This window comes from Abrus precatorius, unplaced genomic scaffold (assembly GCF_003935025.1).
Source record: "Abrus precatorius isolate BTA unplaced genomic scaffold, Abrus_2018 Scaffold10, whole genome shotgun sequence".
NCBI lineage: Eukaryota > Viridiplantae > Streptophyta > Magnoliopsida > Fabales > Fabaceae > Abrus > Abrus precatorius.
In genome coordinates, this window is record NW_020874292.1 from 34548783 (window position 1) to 34573469 (window position 24687).

Consider the following 24687-nt stretch of genomic DNA (forward strand, 5'->3'; position numbering starts at 1 on the left):
TTTTTAAGAGAGAAAAAAGAATAAAATATAAAAAATAAATCTAATGAGTAATGTGATAGAAATAAAGAAAGATATATAATTTAATAAGTTTCAAGAAAAAGTAAAAAAAATAGTAGATAATAATTTGGAAAATATAAAAGACATTAAAAATATAATCAAATAGAAAATAATAAAATTAGAATGCACATAACAAAATAAATAAATAATTAATTACTAAAATACCTCCTTTTATATGTAATATAAATATAAGTTTTATTTCTCATCTAAATAAAAAGTATAAAGAATTAAGTTGTTAGCTACAACCGCGTGTCATTTATCAAATAGTAAAAATTAATGTGAAAATAAATGAAAAATTATACATTTATGAATTGATTTTAATATTTGTTTCTTTTAAAATTAAATTAAAAGACTTATTATATTTTAAAAACCAAATTGAGGTTTTAGTCGTTTATTTTTTAAAATTTTCAGATTTTATACTTGTTGTTTTTATTTTGTAATTATTATAACATAAATACAATTTGCATTATATTAGTCGAGGTTATGAACACTCCTATTAGGTACTATTTTCCTATTAAGCCCATCTTAAATTTTAAAAAAATAACCTGAGTTATTAAATCCAAATTTATTAACGCTACATTATTGACACACCGTAAACACTTGATTTTGATTTTATATACAACTTTTTTTTTTTTTTTTGCTATATATATACAACTTCGTTAACATACCTTCAAATGTATTATCACATAGATGTTTGGTTTGCTACAAGAAAAGTAACTCATGCGATACCAAATCATCAAAAACTATTTGATCCCAAGCATTCAATCTTAAACCAATTTAGTTGTACTTTAACTAATCCTTTCTCCTCTCAAATAGATCTCTTTTGCATTATTTTAAAAAATTATAGTAGGTTCAAATTCCTGTAGTTTCCACTAATTTAAATTTTGGCATCAATTTTTTGTTTAATTTAAATTCCTATATGTTTACTTGTTTGATTTTTATCCCTATTAATGAGTATCAGTATGACAGTATCAAGAGAAACATGCATACTACTGCACCATTAAGTTATTATTAGAGCGCAAATGTTATGCAAACACTTCATTTTTTGTCACTGGTAGTATATGCATAACACTTGAAAGTTGTATATCTGACATTCCATTGCAAGGATTTTGGCTCATATGGACAACTAAAGAATTCTTTATTGAAGGTATTTATTATAATAGAACCCCAAATATGCACTTGAACAGAACACACAAATTGGTGATCTCACTATATATTTCTCGAATTGTGTACATATTGATGCATCGATAACCATGGCTGAAGCAAAGGGAAGGAGGGGAGAGGGGGCAGAAAACTTGATTCATTCACTAAATCATCTATTTCAATTTAACATTACAATTATGGAGACAAACCAAGAATTTGAATATCAACGTGACTGCTACAAAATTTCTGTTAAACGACCGATCACGGCTGCACAATGCTCAGAAATGATACATTACCTTTGTATATCTACCTCAGACCAACCAAAGGCCTGAAAAAAAAATCGATAAGAGAAAATGAAATTCAGATTTTGTACAAGGACAAGGAACGCTGTTGTATATAATGCTTGTGAAAACTCAATGTTCAACTAAACTCCCAACCACGGCAACTGTTATTCTATAAAACCAATTTACTTCGAGATTCAGTCAGGTCTATTAACAAAAATCAAAAGCCAGTCAGAAGTTTACTATATATCGGCCAGTTGGCCTTCATACAAGTAACATTAATGGAGTCAACTGTCCCCCTACCTGCAAGTGTTTGAGATTCTAGTGTGCATATCCTATAATTTTTGTTAATTTTGGTGAGTTATTATTCAAGCATGTTTGCCTAATAATTTGTTACGAGGAACATTAAATGAAAATTAGGCATACTTTTCTTATAAGAAAAATTTTAGTATCATAGCAAAATACATGAATTATTCATCTCAAAAAATAAGATAACTTCAGGCATGCCACTGCCCCCACTATTTCTTTTTGCAGAACTGTAGTAACGAGGGTTGAAAACTATATGAGCTAACGGAAACTACCCAAGCCCCTAACCACTCGCCTGATGCTAGTGTTTTCACTGCCCCCTATTTGGAGTTGAAATGATCAAGAAGATAACAAGAATTCATGTGTAAGCTACAAATTAACAAAATGTAGCATTAATATTACCTCAACTTAGTGTTACACGAAATGCAGAGTGAAGAAGGTTTAAATCCCCCCCCACATCCTCCAAAGTATGTTAGCCTTCCCATGGAAGCAATGGAGTAGCTACTTTACAATACAGTTTTACTGAACAGCATCAGTTCCAAACCTCTGCACCAAGAATTCGTCCAGCTGGCCCCAGTTTGCAGTATCAGATTTACTCAAATCACCCGATGGCAATGACCGTATGCATTGAAGAATATGTTTGACGTCACGATATAGCCTGACAGTTGAGAAAATTTTAAGAAAAAAAAACAAAATCAATGCATTTTAGAAGTCTTAAAAAAATTATTGCTGTATACTATAAATTCAGAAAAGTATACCTATCCTGTGCTTGAGAAGTGCTTATATCAAATCTTGAAAATGCTTCTGAAATTTGTGAGTGAAATATAATGACCACTTGCCTGAAAAATAGCAAATTTGATGAGTGAGTTCCATGAATTCATATGATGTTAGCACCATACAATCAACTTTCTTTCTACGCAGAGAATGCAGCTGACTTTCTTTCTTTCCTTTTCTATGGGAATGGGACAAAAAAAGAAAATTTATTTTGAAATTCATCACAGGAAAAAATGCAGATCCAGGAAACTTAACAGTTTGATCAATAGGTAATACTAATAACAGTACAAGAGATGACTGGAAGTTTACACAACACTTCCAATCAGTCACTTGTTCATTTTTAAAAATATTTTATAATTCTCTCAATTTAGAATAGAAAAATTATCCCTCCTTTTTTCCGTCAAACTGCATCCAAAACATAGCCTAAATGGTTATTTCATTAGTAAATTAGTGTCACCCACTTCATGATCTTCAGATATATATTTCATCCATGGAAAAGATAAAGTTACTTAATTAGACACCAAATCTCCACTATCAAGCATCATTTACTTGGAGGAAAAACTAATTTAAGACCCACAAAGCTACCAACAGTTATGGACATTAGTTTGCACCCTTATATAACTAGCTATGAAGCTTCTAAAAGCTACTATGCTCAACTTGTTTCAGAACAACCAGTTTTCTTATCAACTAATTATAGTTGAGGCCTAGCCTTGTTAAGTAGAAATTGCTGGAAATAATATTAGTCAATGCACTTAGGAAAAAGAATGTCCATGCTTCACATCATGATAAAATAAATACATTAATATTGTTGGAAATCCAATGGAGTCAATGGACCCAAGTGTTAATTTGGTGCAGCAACAATCACATAGGCCAACCGCTTGGAGGGTATATGTGAGAAGGAATAAGAAGAATGGGAATGGATGATGTGGCAGTGGTGTAGTGTGGGCCCAGGGTGGTTTTGAGTGATTTTCAATTATATTGGGATGGAGTGAGCGTATCTCGTAAAAGATTATAAACTTCGTTAGAGACAGAGCTCTAGCTCTCTCACAGGAGCTTTGCTCTGTGGACAGGAAGATCCTTTTGATCATTTCAATAATACATGTAGCATTTTCCCTTTCAAATATTTTTTGCAATTGTTCCTTTATCCCTAAACGATTGTGCATCAGATATTAGTGTCTAAGAAGTTGCACTTAATTCATATTAGCCTAGGAAATAGTCTCTATTAAGTCTACTAAGAATCTATATATATGAATGATATGCATAATTATGTACTACATTCTCTTGAAATGCTTTTCATTCCATAAATTCTCTCCAAAATATTCTGTTTATTCTTCTATATCTCCCCCTCTAAATTCAACATGGTACCAAAGCAGTACCATCCACCGTAACTTGTCTCTTAAATTTGGGACTTTTCATTTTCATGTATTTTCTCTCTACTGTTGTTTTTTCACTGTTTATCCAGCATTTTGAAACAAGTTCAGACCATTCTATCTCCCAATAGGTACAACGTACTCTGTTCTGTAGTGTAGATTATGACCTCATCATAAAAATATAAGAATAAAGAAAATGAAGATTTCTGAGATTCTTACCTGAAAATCGCTTGAACATCTTCTTCATTCAAAGTTCGAGATAGAACACGTTGAAGGTATCCAACTTCCTGACAACATATTAACAAAATAATAGGTTCCAGTTATGATATTGCTTTTGAGATGGGTGGGACATGAGAGTGGAGCTGAAAAATGATAATTTCAAACCACCCCACCCTACTATCAACATATATATAATGACCACCAGCCATAGTTTTTTGTTTACTGAAAGAGGTTAAGTTATTAAATCAGTCTGACAATTAGTTTATTGCACATCTGTGAGGGGTATGTCAAACTTGACTGTGCAATAATCACTTCCACATTTATCATAAACCTAGCGAGCCACTATATTCTCTCTCTAAACAGCTTTCTCGTGCCCTTTGGGACTAATATTTATGTTTTTCTAAACTACAAAAGAGGAAGATACACATTAACATCTTAAGACAATTTTTAAATTCAAGCAAAAACGGAGCAGAAGGTAAAAACAGAGAACACAAGCATTCTAATCATTTACACATAATTATTTACCTTGGTAAGGGACCGAGCAAATTGACTAGGCTGAGGGTCAGCATCCTCAGGCCTATTCCAACTCTCAACAATTTGAGGTAACCCACGTAAATGAACTAGTAATCTTTCTCGCATTATCTGAACTAATTTACTATGTATTTCATCTCGGTGGACTTTATAATCCTGGAATGAAAAAGATACAACAGTAAATCAAATGTTATAAAAGAAAACATATTTAAAACTTCAAAGTTTTTTTTGTTTTTAAAAAATTTATACATGTATAAATTATACTGTATTGGGAGAAAAACATCTGGTATCATCCTAAACAGAGAAACCAAAAACAATAGGGATCCTGAAGATTAGCCACCTATAGCAGAACCTAGATAGCTAAGGTTTTATAAATATGTTTGGACATTCAAGAAAGAATAAATCCATATTATAGATTTTTAAAAACATGATTTTAATTAATTTTTTCCTTTAAAATAGCACAAACAAACCCTAAGCTTAAGAGAAAAACATTCAGGGTTCATTGCTTCTCCATGTTCCTTTTCCTAAAATCAATATTTGGACAAAGGCTGCAAAATCTCAACTATTGACCTCTGACCACCAGACTAAACAAAACGTGTTGCAATTTGCAAATTAAATTTCTTGTGCAAGTTTTATCATCTCTGTTACTTTTCCCTCCTCTTTATCAATATTTCCTTTTCCATTCAAAGGAAAAAAAATAGGGAATCAGCAGATGAGTGATTACATGGAAAATCTCTTTCCCCTGATGAATTGCTTACATATGAATTTTCATCATCAAAAAGCAGTAAAAGAAAGGAACCATCATACTTCTAGGTTCTAGCAATGAAAGTCATTAAAAAAATACAATATATGATGAACAAAACATCTGAATAAAGACCCCTTTACAACAGGAATGAAGGTTAAATAGCAATAAAGCATGTACCTGAGCAATTCGATCAATCTCTGACAGCAACAATGCTTTTCTAGTCTCGGGTACTTTAAGAAAAAGAATCTGCCGAATATCTTATACCAGAATGAAGAACAAAGTTATAATTTAATTCATGCCATGAAAAACAATATAATAAACTCTTATGAGAACAAAACAAAAAAATTCCTTTTAGTACAATAATATTAAAAACTTTATTTAGGTGAGTGCATTTGTACCAGGAATAATAGCATGTACAAAACTAATCACTTGACTTGCCAACGCCAGGTGTTTAGAAGTGATGGACTTCAAACCAGACACCTGCATAGAACTGAGAATAATTAGAAGCCACTAGGATGAGAAAGGTAGTAAATTGAAATGAGATCAAGATAATTCAGTAAAGTGGGGGGAGGGGAATACACCAGTACAGGATAGGAAGTCGAGAAGCAAACAAAGTTCTTGGCTCTGTTCTGTCTTTAAATTACTTATTTTGGAACATACTCAGAAATCAGATCGATGAATAATATCCAAAATGAGAAGCCCAAAAATTCTAAAACCCAGCATTATAATGGGGTTTTACCATTGTGCAGGACAGTTACATGGGCTCAAATGATTCTATACTCCCCATGCTAGGCTTGATTAACAAACGAAAACTCCTAAAAATAATTAAGTTTTAGCTAGCTCCAACCAGGTTTGGGGGTAGAACCTGGATACAGCAATGTGCATGTACATAATGAACAAAAGAGGATGGTGCAACAGATGATTCTGCATATCAGAAATGGATAATAGATGTAATGAAAGTGAATTACTATGAAGGTCATTTAAGATGGTTTGGGTGTGTAAGATGACAAACTATAGTCTGATACACACCCTCATAACAACCACCCCTTTATGGAGGGAGAAAGGTGAAGAGGGACACCAAAAAAGATATGGTGTAAAAAATTTAAAATGAATTTTATTAAGTTTCATGAGTATTTGACACAGGATCTAGTACAACAATGCTAGAATCCAAGCAGCTGACACTATTTGGTGAGTTGGTTGGTATTGTTGTATTTATGTGCCTGTACAACTTATAATTTTATAACAAGATATATGAAATAATCATAAGACCTGGCTAAAAGACCAGGGATGTTCTATGGTGCTGAATGTTGAGCAATGAAGTGCCAAGAAGAGAAAAACTAAGTGTATAAGAAATGAGAATGTTGAGGTGGATGAACAAGCATATGATAGATGCTTTAGCAAAAAAGTTAATCAAATGGAAGGAAGTCAATTAAAAGATTTACAGGAAGACCTAAAAAACTTGAGGATAAACCATTAAAAAAATACTTTGCTCTCTCTCTATATATAGGATGAGGATCAATTGACACCAGTGTAAATCTTGACACAGACATGCTTATATGCACATATAGACACTGTGTATATATATAAAAGGTACTAACAGTTTTGGTAACAATGCTAGTAGTACCTACCTGCATAGCACCAGCTCCAAGCACAAGCTGACATGTCCTCGTGTTGAAATATTTCAAGATTTCTACGACACGGTGAACAACTTCTGACGATAGTGTTGGCATAAGGTTGTTCATATCAATGTACTCTGACAGCATCTTCAGCAATATTAAGCCACTAGAAGCAAACAAGACAAATCAAGCTACTTTAAATGTATTTACAAGACGGAAGCCCAAACTAGGATCAAACAAAATCATAAAAAGACAAGTGAACCTCACAAATAGGCAACTTCAAATTACGATTAACAGAAAGCAATGAAAAAGAAGGTGCAACTTCAAATTCTTTAAATGTATTTTGTAATATTTTTATAAAATAATCAAGCATAATTACACAATCTTATTCATTGAGTGACAGAGTGAGAGAACAATGAAAAAGAAAACAAAAGGAACAGAAGGTGCATACAATGGGAGGATAAAATAAAAAGAGGAAGTTGAGTCCTGATAACTAACCAGTTTACCATGTGATAACCAACACCTTTGTAGTAAAGAGCCTGAGATGCAGTTTTTTTATGGTCTTTCTCTGTATTGTTACTCTGTGATGATGTAATCCTACTATGAGCTTTATTTGGTTCCATTGAATCCACCGGGGGTTTGGATCTATCTGATGCTGCACTGTTTGTAGATGATTCCATGGAATTAGTCCGCTCAATTTTCTGTTCAGCACCTGACTCTGCACCTTCTGCCATCGGCAGACCATCATGGTTAGTCATCACACCATTGTAAGCGGTTGAATTATCATCCTCGGTGTCATTAAGGTTCTCAGAAGTCAATGCATCAGATGTAAAAAGCAAATTGATGATGGATTGAAATTCCTCAGGAACATCTATCTCCACCCAGGTTTCCTGGTCAAGCACTGCCTTAATTTTTGCCATCTACATGCCAAGCAGGACCTATTATCGATGGCGTACCAAGATTTCATGATGATGCCACACAAAGGAAAGACAAAATTAAAACTGACCCGAGATTCATGCTGAAAATCAACAAAAGCCTTGGCTTGTGATTGCAGTGTCCCACGAATGCTGTATCCCAATCTCCCACCAATCTGTTAATAAAGCAGGGGAATTAAAATTGAACAAAAACAAAATAATTTGTAATCTTATGCTTTATATCAATATGAAAATATGTACTTTTTCTGTGGCAGTAATGAACTCCTGGGTGATGTTGTATATGGTCAGAAACTCCTGCAATTTCAACCTAGGATGGAGAACCACACGGACCCCAAGAAGCTTTGCCCATCTTCCATGAGCAGCATCACATGCTGCAAAGACAGCTTCTGCGTTTTCTCGCAATATATCAGCTCTGTTTAGAACCAGATTCTTTGAGAACATCAAACAAATGGGACAGCAAATAAAATACTGAAGTTATGGCAGAAAGCTAACTAGATATGAAATATATTCTCTCCTATTTTTTTCATCAGGGTGTTTTACAAGTAGTCAGTGAATTGCAAATCATGTCCCCATCTTCCTCATGTCTACTAAGGAGAGGAAACCCCACAAGAGCCATTTGTTATCAGCAAAAAGAAATTCAGAGAATAACTGAAGGACCTAAGACAACTGATTTAACAGGTGATAAAAGCTATTGATTGCGCATAGTAAACAAAATACTCCATATTCAATGTAGCAATAAATTTATAATGTCACTGCTAATTATTAAAATAAATGAATATCCTGTGATCAGGAAGCTTGTGTCATATATCATAATTTTCACAAGTGAATAGAAGTAGTAAACCTTCTAAAAATACAAGCTACAATCTTTCATAAGAAACTGAAAAAAAAAAAAAATTTATAAAATTTATAGATAGTTTCACTCAAGCTAGGAAAGAGATTCTGTATATAATGGTGCCAGCGCCACAAGTAATAACCACTCAAGCCTTAAGGAAAAACTATGTAGGGACTAATATTAAAATTGCAGTACAAATATTTTTTTTTCCATTTTTCCTCTAACTTTATTCCCATTTTGTATTTGGTAGCAGACTTTCAAATGATAGGACACACACTGTAGAGATTTAAACCCATTCATGTGCATTCACCTGACAACTTAAGCTTTTGGGATAATTGTTTCTTGACATGTCCCATGTTCAGATTATTAGAAAGCAATGCCACTAAATGGACTCTAGTAAGGAATAGTCCTCATCCTCTCAAAGCTTCATCATAACACGTGTCACCATTCAATCAATATTGAAACTTAAAGGGGAAAAAAGACAAAAAAATGTTCTCATAACAAAACAATTGTGTATCAATTTTACGAAATCTTCACTACACAAATCCACTCAGTGGAATATAGTTAAAAATTTACAAATCCAACCATGGAAGGATACTACAACAATTTCTCTCAATACTTATATTTCCAAACTGATTTATTAAGTTCAGGAGCTTCTGAATTTCATAATAGCAGTTGTCATTTTATGAGACCAACAAAGGAAAATAGCAGGAAAAAATTAGCTTAAAAATCACAAATTACTTGCTTTTTCAATCTAAAGTTTCTAAACATCAAAAAGAATCTGGAAAAAGCTTCCCACTAAAAGTATACCAGAACCACAAGCCTAGATTTAACCTGAAATTTTTTGACATGTTTGAGGAGCTCACAGCATCAACTGCTTTTCCCTGAAATGAGGAACCCTTGGCTACACTTCTTTGTGGTGAATATGGCAAAAATGTAGTACCATGAACCTCGCTTTCTTGGGATGTTTCTGCAGCTGCAGCACCATGAGCAATTGCAGCAACAACTGAATCAGCAGCATAATGACCATCACGGTTGCTCAAAATCCATTCAATGGCCTTTTTCACTTCAGCAGCCCGCACTAAATGTGCCTGCAATCACTAAAAGGAAAAACATCTTATTACATCATTCTTAAAACAACCATTTAAGCTTAAGAAAAATGTATAACTGAATTTCAGTAACCAGGATGAAATCCTTAACACATAATATCTGTGCACATGAAATGTAGCCAACACAAAGCTCCCTTGAAAGATAAAATATTTAATTTGAAACATCTTAATATTCAGTTGTCTTGACAGTTAATTATTCTTTTCTAGGGGCAATAAGGATTAAGAAGGTGAAATGCAACAAAGAGACAAAATCGATGAAGAAAAAACTATAAAACAAGCAATACAATTTAATAAATTAAAAATAGTAAAATAAAAAAATGAAGCCCTAAACAAGCAATACAATAAGGGTGGTGGATGTTGCCAGAAATACTGTCGGAGAAGGGTGGGGGTATCAGCACAGAACAGAGCTGTGAACAGGTGTCACTGTGGGTGGGTCACACAAGTGAGAGAACAGTGGAAAACTAGTGAGGAAAGTTAGGGTTTTTGTTAATTTCTGAAAAGGAGGAAAGATCAAATCCACCACCCCCCCCCCCCAAAAAATATATTGTTTCAAGGGAATACATTTCAAAAGACATTATCAAAAGACCCTAGAATTCTAGTCCAGATGGCATGACTAATTAACAATTGCCAAGTATAAATTACCTGTACTATCATGAAAATAGCACTCAGAAGATGCACAAAGCTATCAGATGATAGGCTCCTCAACTTGCTAGCAAGGGATGCACCTCCACCTGTGTCACTATTTAGCATTAGAAAGTTGAAAGTCGAACATATCATATAAAAACATGGTGGAAGAAAAATATAAGTCTATCTTCGTATAGACAAACATCATTATATAAAAACATGGTGGAAGAAAAATATGAGTCTATCTTCGTATAGACAAACATCATCAATTATCCTAAAGAAATTCTCACCATCTGCATCTACTGCTCTGTCGCCAGAAAAGAACTCAGACTCTGAACCTCGAGCAGCAAGAACAGGAAGCAACTCAGCAACAGCAGTCTTAATAGCACTCTTCATATCACCAGTCAATGTATCTCGATAAGTTCTCAGAACTGAGGGAAGTTTAGCCTGAAAATAAAGAAATTGTTTAACCAAATTAAGTAAAATCACCAATTTTTATGTTCCCAGAGAACAATGGTCAAGTATAGTTGCATTTTATAGTACTTTGAAAGGTTAATCTAGATGTTTTATAGTGATGTTCCTCAATAAAACAACAATGTTATTGAAGAATGTAAAAACATTTAGCATGCATAATTCCCTGCACAAAGAAATACCAAGGAGATAAAACACGTCAAACAAAGAAAGTATAGACCACTGTATACAGGAGCCAAAAGAAAAAGAAGGTAAATAAAAGGGGGGGGGGGGTGGAATCCTTAGTCTCGTATGTTGTGAAGCTATACAACAACAATCAAGTATTAGCGCACTAAGTTGAGTCAACTTCATGGCCTAATAGTCAATCCCAAATAGCAGTGCAGAGTGGCTGATCCCAAAATTGCTACAACAGGGTAGCAGGTGGCGGGATGACCACACTATTCTGAAGTTTTAACATTCACCTAACATAAACATAGGCAGAGGCAATGCTCATCAGGCAACTTTAATTTACAAAGGCAAAGTTGTAAAGGCATGGGATAAAGAAAATTGTAACCATGAGAAAGCTAGAGATGGCAGTTTTAATGCAACAACTGAAAAGTATTTGCTTTTCTTAATAAACATAGCATCAATCAATTCTTTTTAATCGGAAATATATTGTGCATCGAAAATTACTCAACTTCTTAGTTCTTACAGCTTTAACACAATCCTTCACAGGAATCTAATTACTGAAAATTTCAGTTACTAAGCTGGAAGGGCAGGTGGTATGAGGAAACCATGTACACCTGTTGCATAATTTACCTACTGCAACCATATCGTGGTTTAAGATTTCATACAAAGTTTTGTTTAAGACATCTTTGAAAAGAGAGTGGATCTTCTCTTTTCCTCCTCTATTTGTCACAAATACCAAATATTTACAAATCTTGATGAAGGGATAAGGGACAACATATCCTCAAAAATAAAAAAGGAAAGAGCTCAACACACTGAACTCACTAAAGATTCTTCATCAATAAAAAATAATACTCAAAGTTTCACAATATAGAAATTTAACTAGCATAAACAGTAAGTTCCTAAAGAAAAGTAAAGCTAAATACTTACTGTTCTAAGCAATCCAATTACAGTAGGAAGAAGACCATCTTTGAAATTATTAGTTTCTTCTTCTTCCAACTTTACCTGGTTATGAACAACATAAACATTAGATCACAAACTGCATCCTCAAAACATCACAGCTCAAAAGGTAAAAACACAACAGGTTTATCATATAATTATACATTGTGAGACTTTGAGCTGCACAGACATTGGACTAATGCCAAAACAGTGTACTCAATTAAATGATTGTGCAGTGTGTAAGAATTAAGACATCAAGAATCAACAAATGCGCCAGTTACCCTTCTATCATTACTTGATTCTACTACCCATCTATGTTAAAATGGAAACAGATCCTTGCAGTGACATTTTCACTGCAGAGCATCTTAACCTTAACACTATATTAATATAATATTAAATTTTATTAAATAATATATTTTAATACCTTTGGACGGTTAGGATGAAAACTGCACCTCTCTGCAGTGAACAATTGAGAGGATCCGGACCCATGTTAAAACACAGATAGATGAATTTGAACTTTGGATTCTTTCAGTGCTATCCAAAAAATCTTTTTTCAGATTCAGATAATCAAAACTAAATAATCCATCTCCAAATCATAAGCTCATCCCTGACAAACCCATTTGGAACACTAGCACTCCCTAAAAAACTGGTCTTTCAGTACGACACAGGTACTCCATAAGATTAACAGATATATTAAAATGTTAGATTCATATAAACACAGCTTTTCAAGTGACCCATTTATTTAGGCAATGCAAAGTGGCTGCTCTTGTGAAATAACCTGGTTGAGTTTCTTGATCAAAACAGGATGTGTCCTTTCAACTTATAGGTTTTTTTATACACAAACAAATTTTATTACAGAAGTTGAGAAGAGGTTATGATATGCTCCGGAGAGAGTAACCATGAGAAGGCCCTGATATCATTGCAGACTGCAGTGTACTGTTTTTGCAGCTCTGTAGAGTATGCAGCTTGTGGAAGGAAATTAACATGAGTATTTTCTAGGGTGTCTGTTTTCCCTTTCATTTGTTGCACGACAGAAATGTTTTTATGGCTCCTTGATACCCCGCTCATGGTTATTTCAATGGAATTTCTATTATTGATATGCAAAGAGATTGGACAGTTTAGTTCCACTTTCGCCATTTCAAAATTCAAATTGCCTTAATGTTTTCTTCTTGCTTCCCTTTTGTAGGCAGACTTTTCTTATCCTCATCCCAAATGTACATCTCTCTTTTCTAATAACATTAAACCTCTTCTAGAAAAATAAAGAGATAAAAAAGGGTTTGGTATCTACTTAACAACAACAATGCATTAAATGGGAAATGTATATTAAGGTTACAATTTCCAAGATCTACACATTTACAAAAATGAAGGTACACTTTTTTCGTTCAGTAAGTTTAAAATATACATGAACTCTATCAGAAAATGTTAAACCTAGACCCTATTGGCCTAGTATCAATGGAAAAACAGCTCAGTTTGCCATTCATTGACCCACAAAGAAATCCTTGTAGAGAACTTCACCCCCACTAAAATGTAAAGGTAATGATTTGAAACATTTCCAACACAAAATTCATAGAAAAAGAAAGCAAAGTATTGAGGACAAAAATAATTGAAAGAACAATCTTACTTCATCATCCTTTCCGTTCATGGGAAGAGAAGCCCTTGCCTTAGCTTTGGACAAAATTATCACATCTGTTTCTGCAGCATCGTGTAAGGACGCTCGAATAAACTCTGCCGAAAGAATGCTACAAAAGCAACACATTACATTACTAAACATCCAATACAGAACGAAACTCTAGCCTTTTCTTTCAAACATATACAATCCATTTTTAGTAACATATCATAACCAAAAGTCAACATTTCAAAGTTCAGAGTTGCAATGGACAAAGAAAATATGTTTAAATTATTTCAGAATGAGAAAATCAGAAAATAAGAATGGAATTAGTTCACAAGCCTAACTGTTGAAATAATGATTCATATAGGATGATTTGATACGATTTTTCACACAAAAAATACAGATTGGGGAGTGACCAGAATAACTGCATGTCCAGAGAATCATACAATTCAGTGTAGAAAACGTGAATCATGGTGTCTGCCAATTTATGATCCTCCAGTTGTTGCTAATTCGCACAGGTCAAGAATGTTGGTCAAGGACTACCCAAAGTGAAGAGTCATTTTTTCTTTTTTTATTGTAGAGAAAAGAAATAAGAACACGTCAGCAGAAAACATTGTTCTGCCTTAGTGTGTGAGGAGAAAACCTATTTTATTTATCTATTTCATCCAATCTGCCCTCCACTATGAGTGAAAGGATGAACAGTGTAAAGGGACAGCTCAAACGAATAAAACTTTGGGATTTGGAGTAGGTTCCTTACAAATTTACAGGTTTTTCCCTCATTAACTTTCACGCTTTGCCACTATCTAGTAATACTCAGTTTATTGTATAAGTGCTTCAATAAGTTGTGTATTCAAACGCACCCTAAATAATGTTTCAACCCATCCAAGCCATTAGCAGAGTGCAGATTGCCTTTTCACCCTCTAAGATTAATACAACAAAGCAGCTATCCAAACTTAAACAACTCAGCCTTATTCTCTTCCAATTATTACTCAGCCCTCTAAAACCAAGAAAAGTAGAAAACCCTGTTAATGGAATAAATGATCTTAAAACAAGTAAACAGTAGAATACATCACTTGGGGAGATCAGGAAATCATTAAAGATGTACCTGTTTATGGATTCTATAAAGCCTATTACATGATCCCTAAGATGACGAAAGCAATGCAGACCAGTGAGCTCATCTCCATCCTGCCAAAGTTACAGGAATTGAATAAGAGAAATTAGTGCAGAATTTTCACTTCATCTTTCAGGAATCCCACCATGCTATATCACAGATAAACTTCAAAGTAAACTAGCCAAGTTCACACACAGACTCATCAGCTAAGCATTAATCTTTAATCTCATCCACTTAAGTTTAAAACAATTAGATATAGAATATATGCCAAGACTGTGATTTAAAAGCATCGTATTCATAAGATACTATACAGTGATTAAAGGGATACCAGCAAATGTTGCAAATCGTCAGTCACATCCAGCGCTCCAGCACAATCTGCAGCCGCAACAAGCTATATCACAGCAAAACATATCAACTTTAACAAGCATTCCAGTCTTCAACAACAGCAATACACAAGCATAACCAAAATAACAAAGAAAACACAAAAAACTAAATATGATCAATGGTGAATTAATAAGGTATGACAACCTAACCAAACTACAACAACACTAAAATTAAACCACAAACAAAGTTTTCCCACAAAATCTTCACAATCCTATTCAGCATCGTTTCGACATTCACATCTCTCCACTCTAACACGATATATTCACAAAAATGTTTACCACAACAGTAAAAAGAAATTTCAGAATAAAAAAAAAAAATCGGAAACGAAAAAGGCATAAGTACCAATTTGAGAGCAGAAAGGGCTTGGTTGACGTAAAATATAAGCCTCAGTTTCTGCAAGAGCGCCAAGAGGTTCGTCCTGGTACCATTGAGCTCCTGAATCTGACGCGCGGAATGGACCAAATCGGCGTCGAGGAGGCGAATGGTATCCTTGAGGTGTCGAATTTGTGTGCAACCGTGGAGGATCTTAGCGTTGAGGTCCTGCAACTGACCCTGCGCTTCGAAGAACGAAGAGGAACGAAGCGAGATCTCTTTAACGAGGTGAAGCTCGACGACGTCGAGGTAGTGCGAGAGCTTCTCCTGCAGCATGAGGTTCTCGGAGACATTAGAGAAAGGACACGCGGCGCGGAACGTGGCGCCATCTTCCAAGCGAAAATCTTCTTTAAAGTAGAGCGAGGGAACCTCGCGGAGGCAGGCGACGAGGGCTTCGCCTTGGCCATCGGGAACGATGTCGTTGATCTCTTTAGTGGCGTGGTTGCGGATGTCCTCGAAGCGATGGTAAGGTTCGGAGATTGGGGAGAGGTAGGTTTGGAAGTCGGATCGGGAGATGTCGGAGGCAGCTTTGGCGGAGGCGATGGGGGCGAATTCGGGAGGAGCGACGGCGGTGGAGGAGGACCACCAGCCGACCCAAGAGGTTGCGTCGGAGGAGTGGGGGTTGTTGAGGATGGAAGAGAGGCTTTGGATTGCGTCGGAGTTTGATTTGGATGAGGAAGATGTGTGTGACCTTCCCCACGATTGTTGGGAAGGTGGGGAATCCATTGTTGGGATGGGTGAGGAACTAGTGATTGGGCATTACCATTACCATTACCATTACCATTAGCATTGCGATTCCAACTTGGGAGGTTTTGATTTGAATTTCATGAAGTGAATGTTGGGATCTGAGGGAGGGAGTGAGAGCGAGCGAGCGAGAGAGAGAGAGAGAGAGAGTCGAGGAGGGTGCTGTTTGCTTGCTTATGAATTGGATGACAGAGTGCTTTGTACGGGAAACCCGGGTTGGGATCGGGATTCTCAATCACCGGACTCTAGCCAGGCGTGCCTTCAAAAATCAATCACGCCACCATTGACACACGAGTTATTCATTGTTCCAACATTTTTAATTCCTGCAAAATTATCAATTTTTATTTTTTTATTTTATAAAAAATAATACAATAAAAATAGATATAAAAGAAAATGAATGTAAAAATATAAAAGTTATACGCATGATTAACCCATCACTATTACACGGCATTTAACGCATCTAGTTGGGAGATGGGTGGGTTAAGTGATTAACAAGGCAATGGACGCAAGTGAATTTAAGACGATGCAGAAGTGTATGTGAATTGAGGCGTTGGATATCACATATTGACTACCATTTTTGACAATCAAAAGCAAAGAGGAAAGAAAGATGATAGAAGCAAAACTTCTTCACCATCCAATTTATTTATATATATCAAATTATATTGATATAAATTACATTTATTTTGTATACTATTTAATAACCTTTTTTTGGTTAAAAATATAATTATAAAACTTACAATTTCAATCATATAAATAATATTTACAAGATTTTAGATCAATTAAAAATTATTTTACATCTTAATTATTTATATAAGGCAAAATTAATTAATATAGTATAATTTTTTAAATATAATAATAATAATTAATTCGCATATATTATATGGGCTATTAATTAATTTTCCCCTTCTTTCAATATAAGGGCCAAATAAATTTTAATATATAGTTTATGTAATGACAAACCGTGTGTAGAAAATCGAGAACAAGTATGTGACAAAAGAAAAAAAAAATGAGTAACATGATTTTCTCACGTAACATATAAATAATATGTTTGATTTGGATATTTAAAAAGTCAAAGAGTAATAAAATATTAAAATTTAAACATGCCAACGATAAAAAAAAATGGGAAATACTATTTTCAATTTTTTTAAATTATCAAATGTTAATAATTCTATTTTAATAATTATGCAAAAATGATAAAATTTATGTTTATTTCTATTTTTTAATTAATAATGTCAAAAATAAATAAATTAAAAATGTTTAAAAATAAATTTAAATGTATTTTAAAAAGTTATTTAGATTAGTTATATTATAGTGATTTAAAACCTAAAGCATTTAAATTTGATTCTATTTTTCACTTAAAAATAAAGTATTACTTTAGTAGTATGTTAACTTTTATTGTATATATTATTGAGATAAAATTTTAATTTTACTTAAACATTAATACTAAAATCTCCTACGATAGACATTTATATTTTAATTATTATTTTCGAAATGCTACTTCAATTAGTTTTTTTTTTTTTCCTACTAGCTAAAGTATTTTTTTTCATTTTAATTCCTTCATATTCTTTTTGTAATAGCTCCTGTGGCCATTCAATTTTGTTAGTATAGTGGTTAGTATTATAAAACACTGTTTCAATTAGTTTCTTTATCAAATTTTAATTACTATTTTTTTAGCTTTTACCTAAATTATTTACTAATTCTGTTAATACACCGAATGTGTGCAATTTTTCTTAAAAGCAGCCATACTCCACTAATTTATTTATATCAACCTCACTTGTTGCTATCACCATGCATTTTACCAACCAAATTAATCTATATTTATCCCTGCACTTGTTGCTATCATCGCTTATCAAAATTTGATGAGTCAAAACCGTAATATAACTAGTGTACGACTTATGTTATCTCCAAGTGTTTACCCTAAGTGTATGGTACATATAATTTTTGAGCTATTATCACTGTAATTTTCATAAATGTGAATGAATTTTAAAATATTCAAAATAACATCTATTATTCCTCTTGTTAAAGCATATCTCTAGCAAAATCTCAATCGTTAAGTTCACATTCAAGTATTGGAGAGAACAATAGGTAACTCTTCAGCTGGAGAAAACAGCTAGAAAAAAATTATAAAACTATATAGCATATGATTATATTAGGTTAAAGTGAATTAATTATCCTTTTAGAGAGATTTACGTCACCTTGAAATCAATGCTACGTAATTTGAATAGTATATATTAGAGAGAAATTAGATTGTATCAGTATAAGTTGCATTTGTTTTTATAATATTTAATATTTTTTATTAAATAATTTCATCCTAATACCAATCATTACATTAAAAATTTTACTAATATAAATTATTTTTATAAAACTATAAATTAAATTAATTTTGAATAGTTTAAATAATGAAAGTCTATATATTATGACGTGATATATAAAATCATTTATACTGTGTCTTTTCTTTCTAAATATCTATGAAGCAACTTTTAGATCTACTGGAGTAGAGAAAGTCTATTAAACCCGAGAATGTAAAGTTTTCTTTAACAAACTAATCACACTCGTGGTAGTTGTAAATTTCTGATAATGATAATGACTGATTAGTTCACACTAATTCATATATAGTATTAAAGTTTTTTTTTTTTCAATTCCTAAATTTAATTACCTTCAATGTGTAATATTTAAGTTAATTTTTTTAATTTTTTTTAAAAATTATAACTAGGTAAATTAATAAAAAAATTAAAAACACAAAACATCAAAAAAATATACAAAGATAAATTAAAAATTAATAAAAATGAAATAAAACAATAAACTAAAAACAAAAAATATTAGATAAAACTTTCATGCAATAAGTTTAATAATAAATTTTATATTGTATATAAATTGACAAATATAAATAAATTATTATTACAATATTAAATTAAAAAAATTATAATGTACACCCACACAAAAACTAGTTTCATATACAACTTTGAAGTTATAAACAATAAATATAATATGTGTGCTGGGCGTTCAAATACCTACCAAATTTATAATTATAAGTTGGTATTAAAAATAATAATAAACTCAAGAATTAGATGAGTGGAAATTTTTACAACTATTTTCCATACTTGTTTGAATTTTTAGGCCAAGTGTCCCATATCTCTGCCATGGTAAAGGCATATTACAATGAAAGAGAGATCTCAACTACATGTATCAGTGGCATGCAGTCTACTTTTTCACTATAAATTCTACTCCTTCGTGCCTTTCAAATTACGAACAAAGCATTTCTAGTTTTCTTTAATTTTCTCTGATTGCACAAAGATGGGGAAATTACATAGGTGTGTCGGAACACTCATTGTGTTGTTTCTATTGATGGTGGGAGTGATAGAATGTCAAAAAATGGAAGTTGAATTAATTGATGACGTTGAAGGAGGTGGTTTTGGTGAAAGTGGAACTGTGTTTGGTGGTGGTTTCGGATTTGGTGGAGGTTTTGGAGAAGGTGGTGACTTCGGAGGTGTTATTGGTGGTGGAGGAGGAGGTAGTGGCGTTGGTAGGGGCTTTGGAGGTGGCATAGGTGGTGGTAATTGTGGTGGCATTGGTGGAAGAACTAACGGAGGTGGTGTTGACGGGAGCATAGGAGGAGGGGGCGTTGGAGGTGGTCCTAATGGGGGGTTAGGAGGTGGCATCAGAGGAGGAGTTGGAGGTGGTGCTGGTGGGGGTGGCACTGGAGGAGGAGTTGGTGGTGGTGCTGATGGTAACATAGGAGGAGGTGTTAATGGTGGTGGCATTGGAGGAGGAGGCAATGGAGGCGGCAATGGTAGAAATGAAAGTGATGGCAGTTTCATAGGTGGCAAAGGTGGTGGGGTTTAATCTTAAGTTTTCTAAGAAGAAATAATCGAATGTGACTTAGTCCTTAGACGCACCATGCAAGTCCATACTATACGTGGATTAAATAAATCGGCAAGTTCTACGATGCTTGTCATTAATGCAAATAAGTTAATATGTGTTATTTATATAAATTTCAGTTTTATCATTATCTTATACTTTTGCTTAATTATTATTACTGTTATTGTTTGATCGTCTACACAGAGCTAAAACTACTAGTATAAGTTTCATACGAATTTAATTCAAAATTAAATCTGAAATATTTTCTTTAATTGGGTTTTGTCAATTTGATTATTTTAAGTGACACGAGAGTAATTTCTTTTTCTCATATGTAAAATTTACTCTTTTTCTCTAGTACATTGACGTGCCTGTTTAATAAGGAACACAGAGAGAATAAATAGACCAAAAAGATATATAATATACTCATTATTTAATAATTTATTTTTAAAAAGTTGTTGACGATAATTCATTGTTTATTTATTAGTTTAGTAGGTCGTGTAGTATGTACACTTTTAGCAATTATTCATTAAGATGTCTTTAAATTTTTTAAAAAAATAATAAAATAATAGAACTCAGCCAATAATTTGGACTCAATTTTAGAAGGTATATAAAAAATTACAAAAAAATAAAATTATTTGTTTGAAAAATAGTGTTAAAACAAAACAAAACAAGTATATAAGTAATTTTTTTAAAAAATATTTAGACCAACAGTTTCTCTTGCAGTGAATTTTTTAGAATTAAAAAAATAAAACAGTATTAAAAAAACCTAAAATGTAATTTTTATAATTTATTAATAAAATTATTTTATCTTTTATTCTTCCTAAACATTTTCCCCACCTTACTTTTTTTTTTTCTCCTTCTTTTTTCCCTCTTAGCTCACCCTCTCATGCATGATCACTCAGTACGTAAGCATTCTTCACTCCCTCGTACATGAAATAAATAAATTGTCCATGAATGCAAATTAAGTTAATATATTAATGACTTAAATCTGAGTTTTATCATGATCTTATTTCTTATCTTGGTTATTTTATACTTATTATTTGATCCTTTTATCCACACAAGGCCAACACAACTGATTTTAACTCATTTTAAAGAACTTGAACCATGAGTACCCACAGTTAGCTTGGCTGTACCTACTGTAAAGCCTCTTCAAAACAAATAATCTAACTACATGTTTACAAAGTCTCGATAACATTTACATGTCTCATTTTCCAGATAAGATCTCGTCCAGAACATGATTTTAGCGAAACAAGCAACCCATTCTTGCTACTAATGTAACTGATAAAGGACAAAACTTTATACAACTAGCATCACAAGCACTATTAGTGTTATTATTTAATTAAAATTAGAGTTTACATTAATAATTTACAAAATAAAGGTTAGCATCAAAGATAGACACACTAATAATGTAAAAATTTAACATTATTTAAAGAACAATTAAAAGTATTAATATATAAAACTATACTTAAGTCTTGTCTTAAATAAAAATGATACATTTATTTTTGTCAACAAGTGGAGTGTGTTTCTTCAAAGTGGCTCTAGTTTTATACTCTTGTATTTCACATGGAACAAATTTCAACAATGATTAGTGTTAGGAATAAACTCTTTAACTTACTTTTTTCAAGACAAAATCAATTATTGATTCAAAATTGACCACTATCTTTTAGTCTTGTTTATAAAAAAACATTTTTTAATTATTTTTTCAGATTATAAAAAACCAAAATTCATTTTTAAATATGTTGTTAGATTCTTTTATATCCTTATTTAATATAACACGTGTTAACAAGATATTCAAACAGAACCTTTTTAAGAGAACATATTCATTTATTTAATATACAAGTTACAAATTTAACTATTTAATACGATTAGTATTTTTAGAATATAATATAAATTTGTCATATAACCACTTCTTATTAATCGTGATGATTAATTTTTGTATTATAAATAAAACAAAAAAAATACAATAATGTAAAAAAAATTATTATATTAAGAGAAAAATACATATTTTTGGTGATTTTTTAAAATAAATTTGAACCAATAATTAAATATATTTTTAATATTTCTCTTTTACAATTTACAAGATCATAATTAATTAGTTGTCATAAAGAATATTAATGAAACACAAAAGAAAAAAAGAAAAATTAAATATATCAATATCATAAAAGTGCTATACTAGAAATACTGAATTTTTTAATATTTATTTCTCTTAATTTAGAATGCGACAAAAGAAACAGATAAGTGCTCTGTTTATGTTTTTAAGAATATATTATAAGATGTTATTAACGCACCTAATTCTATAATTTTAACAAATTTAATGTGATTTTTAATAATTTTTTATTTCTACTTCCTTAGTCAATTTAGTAATGGTTAACAAAACCTAAATATTATATATAACACTGAATTTATTTCAAAAATTTTACCACTTTCAAAAAATGTTCACAATTTTTTTAAGAAAATCTGACTAGTACTTTGAAAATACTGACTAAAAAATTATTAAATATAACTTCAAAAATATATTATGAATTACAGTAATGCAACAATAACATTTTTAATAATTTTTTCCTCATTTTAATTGTTTAATTGATAGGCTTAAGATTAGCATTTACCATTTTTAAAATTTATCTTTCCCTCTTATAACTTGATCAAAGAAGTTAAAACAAAAATATATTTATGATGTAAAATAATTATATTTTGTAAAATTCAAAATAAAACTATTGTTTCATAATTATATAAAAATTTAAACAATTATTTTAAAATAAAAAAAATAAAAGATGGGATTTTTTTTATCAGTACATTTATAAGGCTTCATACAAATGCATATACTTTAAAATTTAAATAAATTAAAATTACACTTTAAATTATACTATAAGACTCAATTATTATAATTTTTTAATAAATACTTGTAAAATCCAAAAAAAGATAAAATAAATTAAAATTTTATCATAAATTAAAATTAATCTTACGCATTTTTAACCTTCTAAAAACTTTCTTATTTTACTTTTCTTAATGTAGAAATGTATTGTTTTAGCTTAAAGAGACGAATTAAATTCATTTTACTTCGCTTATTTTCTCGTAAAATGACTAGTTGAGAAGCTCATGTCTATATACATTACTTTGGATGCAAATCTTAATCTCTTCCTCAATGGTCTAGCTAAGTTCAAAGACGAATATTGTCATACACGCAGCGCAGGAATAAAAATCTGTTTTCGCTAGCATGGACGAGACATCCAAAATATGCACGAAATTCCTAATGCAAAATCCTCAAATGGCACTTTCTTATGTTAAACCACACGCAGATCTAGCAATCAATGGCCTGCAATGATTATGGCATTAATAACTTTTATCTCAATATAACAATACTTGCACTAAGGACAAGCAAAATGTGAGATAACTGGCCTCAACAACTAAGTTTCCCAGATCAAATATGACTATACAGTGTTAAAGAAAGAATTTATGTTTCTATCTTCAGAAGGGAATTGAGGGAAGTACTATTGAATCTCTGAGCAAGTCCTCGAATCACCAGAACAATAACATCTCGAATGTGTCGGGACTGCACCATCAAGTCTGCTTCATTCTCACTGTCCACTACTATCCTTAGACGGTGTTGATCATTCCTGTAAAGCTCCACCTGTTACATTAAGATCAATACAAGTCAAGGATAAAATAATGTTGCAAAATAAATTAGAAAAAAATGAGTATTCCAAAGTCATCCAAACTTACATGAAAGGGAGGGGCATAACTACCCCGAATTTCTGTAGTTGGAAAAGAAGTCTTCGTGGCAGGCTTTACCACCTTGACCCTTTTCCTATTAATTTCAAGGATTCGCCTCTCATATGTGCCCACTGATGAAATCTGAAATTGTAATACCAACAAAATTGGAACAAGTTCTTTCTTGGCTTTTCCACCACTTAAAATTAATACATTCTAATTCCAAATGGAAACGTCGGGAGACTATTAATGTACCTTTTTTGAGGTTTGGTCTTTGTCACACAATACCTGTCACGGAAGACAAACAACGAGCTTAAAGAAAAAAATTACGGGAAAAAGAGGGACAAGAAAGATCAAGAAAGCCAAATTTTAGATGAGGTTATTCAATTAATAACATCTCAAACAGAACAGGTCAATGAGATACAGGAACATCCCGAAGGGATGAAACCAGGCAGTCAATCTATTTGTGACTTAGACAACTACAGAGCTAGAACTTGGAGCATGTAACTGAACACGACCACACTTAGGTCACCCTCAAAATCTTTTTCTTCTTGTTTAACTTTTAGACGTTTGTGACAGACATCTATATAGTTTCATGTTATAAATAAGCACCTATCAACTTGGTGGGACTAGAATTTCTAGACAGTAGTTAATAATTATTAGAAAAATTGAGCCTAATTCATTTCCAAAATGTAGCTCATAGAAGGAAGATTATCCAAACCTTATGACATCTTAACACCCTCCCACACGCCCAAGACTAGACATCTAAGACATAAATTTTACA

At 32.2% G+C, this 24687-nt stretch overlaps 3 protein-coding genes across 7 annotated transcripts in view; 1 reads left to right on the plus strand and 2 right to left on the minus strand.

The window, feature by feature from the left end:
- Positions 1-1178: 1178 nt before the first annotated feature.
- LOC113853292 (vacuolar protein sorting-associated protein 54, chloroplastic) lies at positions 1179-16870 on the minus strand. 3 transcript variants are annotated; one of them, XM_027483851.1, is made up of 20 exons: positions 16758-16870; positions 15564-16660; positions 15166-15228; positions 14832-14911; positions 13739-13856; positions 12109-12183; positions 10833-10989; positions 10561-10649; positions 9644-9900; positions 8218-8389; positions 8049-8132; positions 7541-7962; positions 7055-7208; positions 5825-5906; positions 5604-5683; positions 4676-4837; positions 4151-4218; positions 2546-2626; positions 2190-2445; positions 1179-1528 (listed from the first exon to the last, which is right to left on the minus strand). In XM_027483851.1, the coding sequence occupies exons 2-19, from the start codon at positions 16317-16319 to the stop codon at positions 2307-2309; spliced, it is 3039 nt and encodes a 1012-aa protein (XP_027339652.1). In that variant the 5' UTR covers positions 16320-16660; positions 16758-16870; the 3' UTR covers positions 1179-1528; positions 2190-2306. The 3 variants fall into 3 exon arrangements, with proteins under 3 accessions (XP_027339652.1, XP_027339654.1, XP_027339653.1); XM_027483853.1 differs by lacking the exon at positions 16758-16870 and having other exon boundaries at positions 1247-1528; positions 5825-5916; positions 15564-16509; XM_027483852.1 differs by lacking the exons at positions 1179-1528; positions 16758-16870 and having other exon boundaries at positions 2070-2445; positions 10833-10932; positions 15564-16627.
- Positions 16871-19709: 2839 nt separating this feature from the next.
- On the plus strand, positions 19710-20180 carry LOC113852354 (glycine-rich cell wall structural protein 1-like). Its single transcript, XM_027482581.1, has one exon. The coding sequence runs from the start codon at positions 19710-19712 to the stop codon at positions 20178-20180; it is 471 nt and encodes a 156-aa protein (XP_027338382.1).
- Positions 20181-23541: 3361 nt separating this feature from the next.
- The window catches only part of LOC113872611 (187-kDa microtubule-associated protein AIR9), a 32005-nt gene continuing 30859 nt past the window's right edge, over positions 23542-24687 (minus strand). For all 3 annotated transcript variants that reach the window (XM_027510319.1, XM_027510302.1, XM_027510311.1), the window contains exons 35-37: positions 24159-24191; positions 23916-24047; positions 23542-23823 (exon numbers count right to left, since the gene is read on the minus strand). In XM_027510319.1, coding sequence (XP_027366120.1) covers positions 23647-23823; positions 23916-24047; positions 24159-24191 — 342 coding nt within the window. In that variant the 3' untranslated portion in view covers positions 23542-23646. The remainder of the gene's footprint in view (positions 23824-23915; positions 24048-24158; positions 24192-24687) is intronic.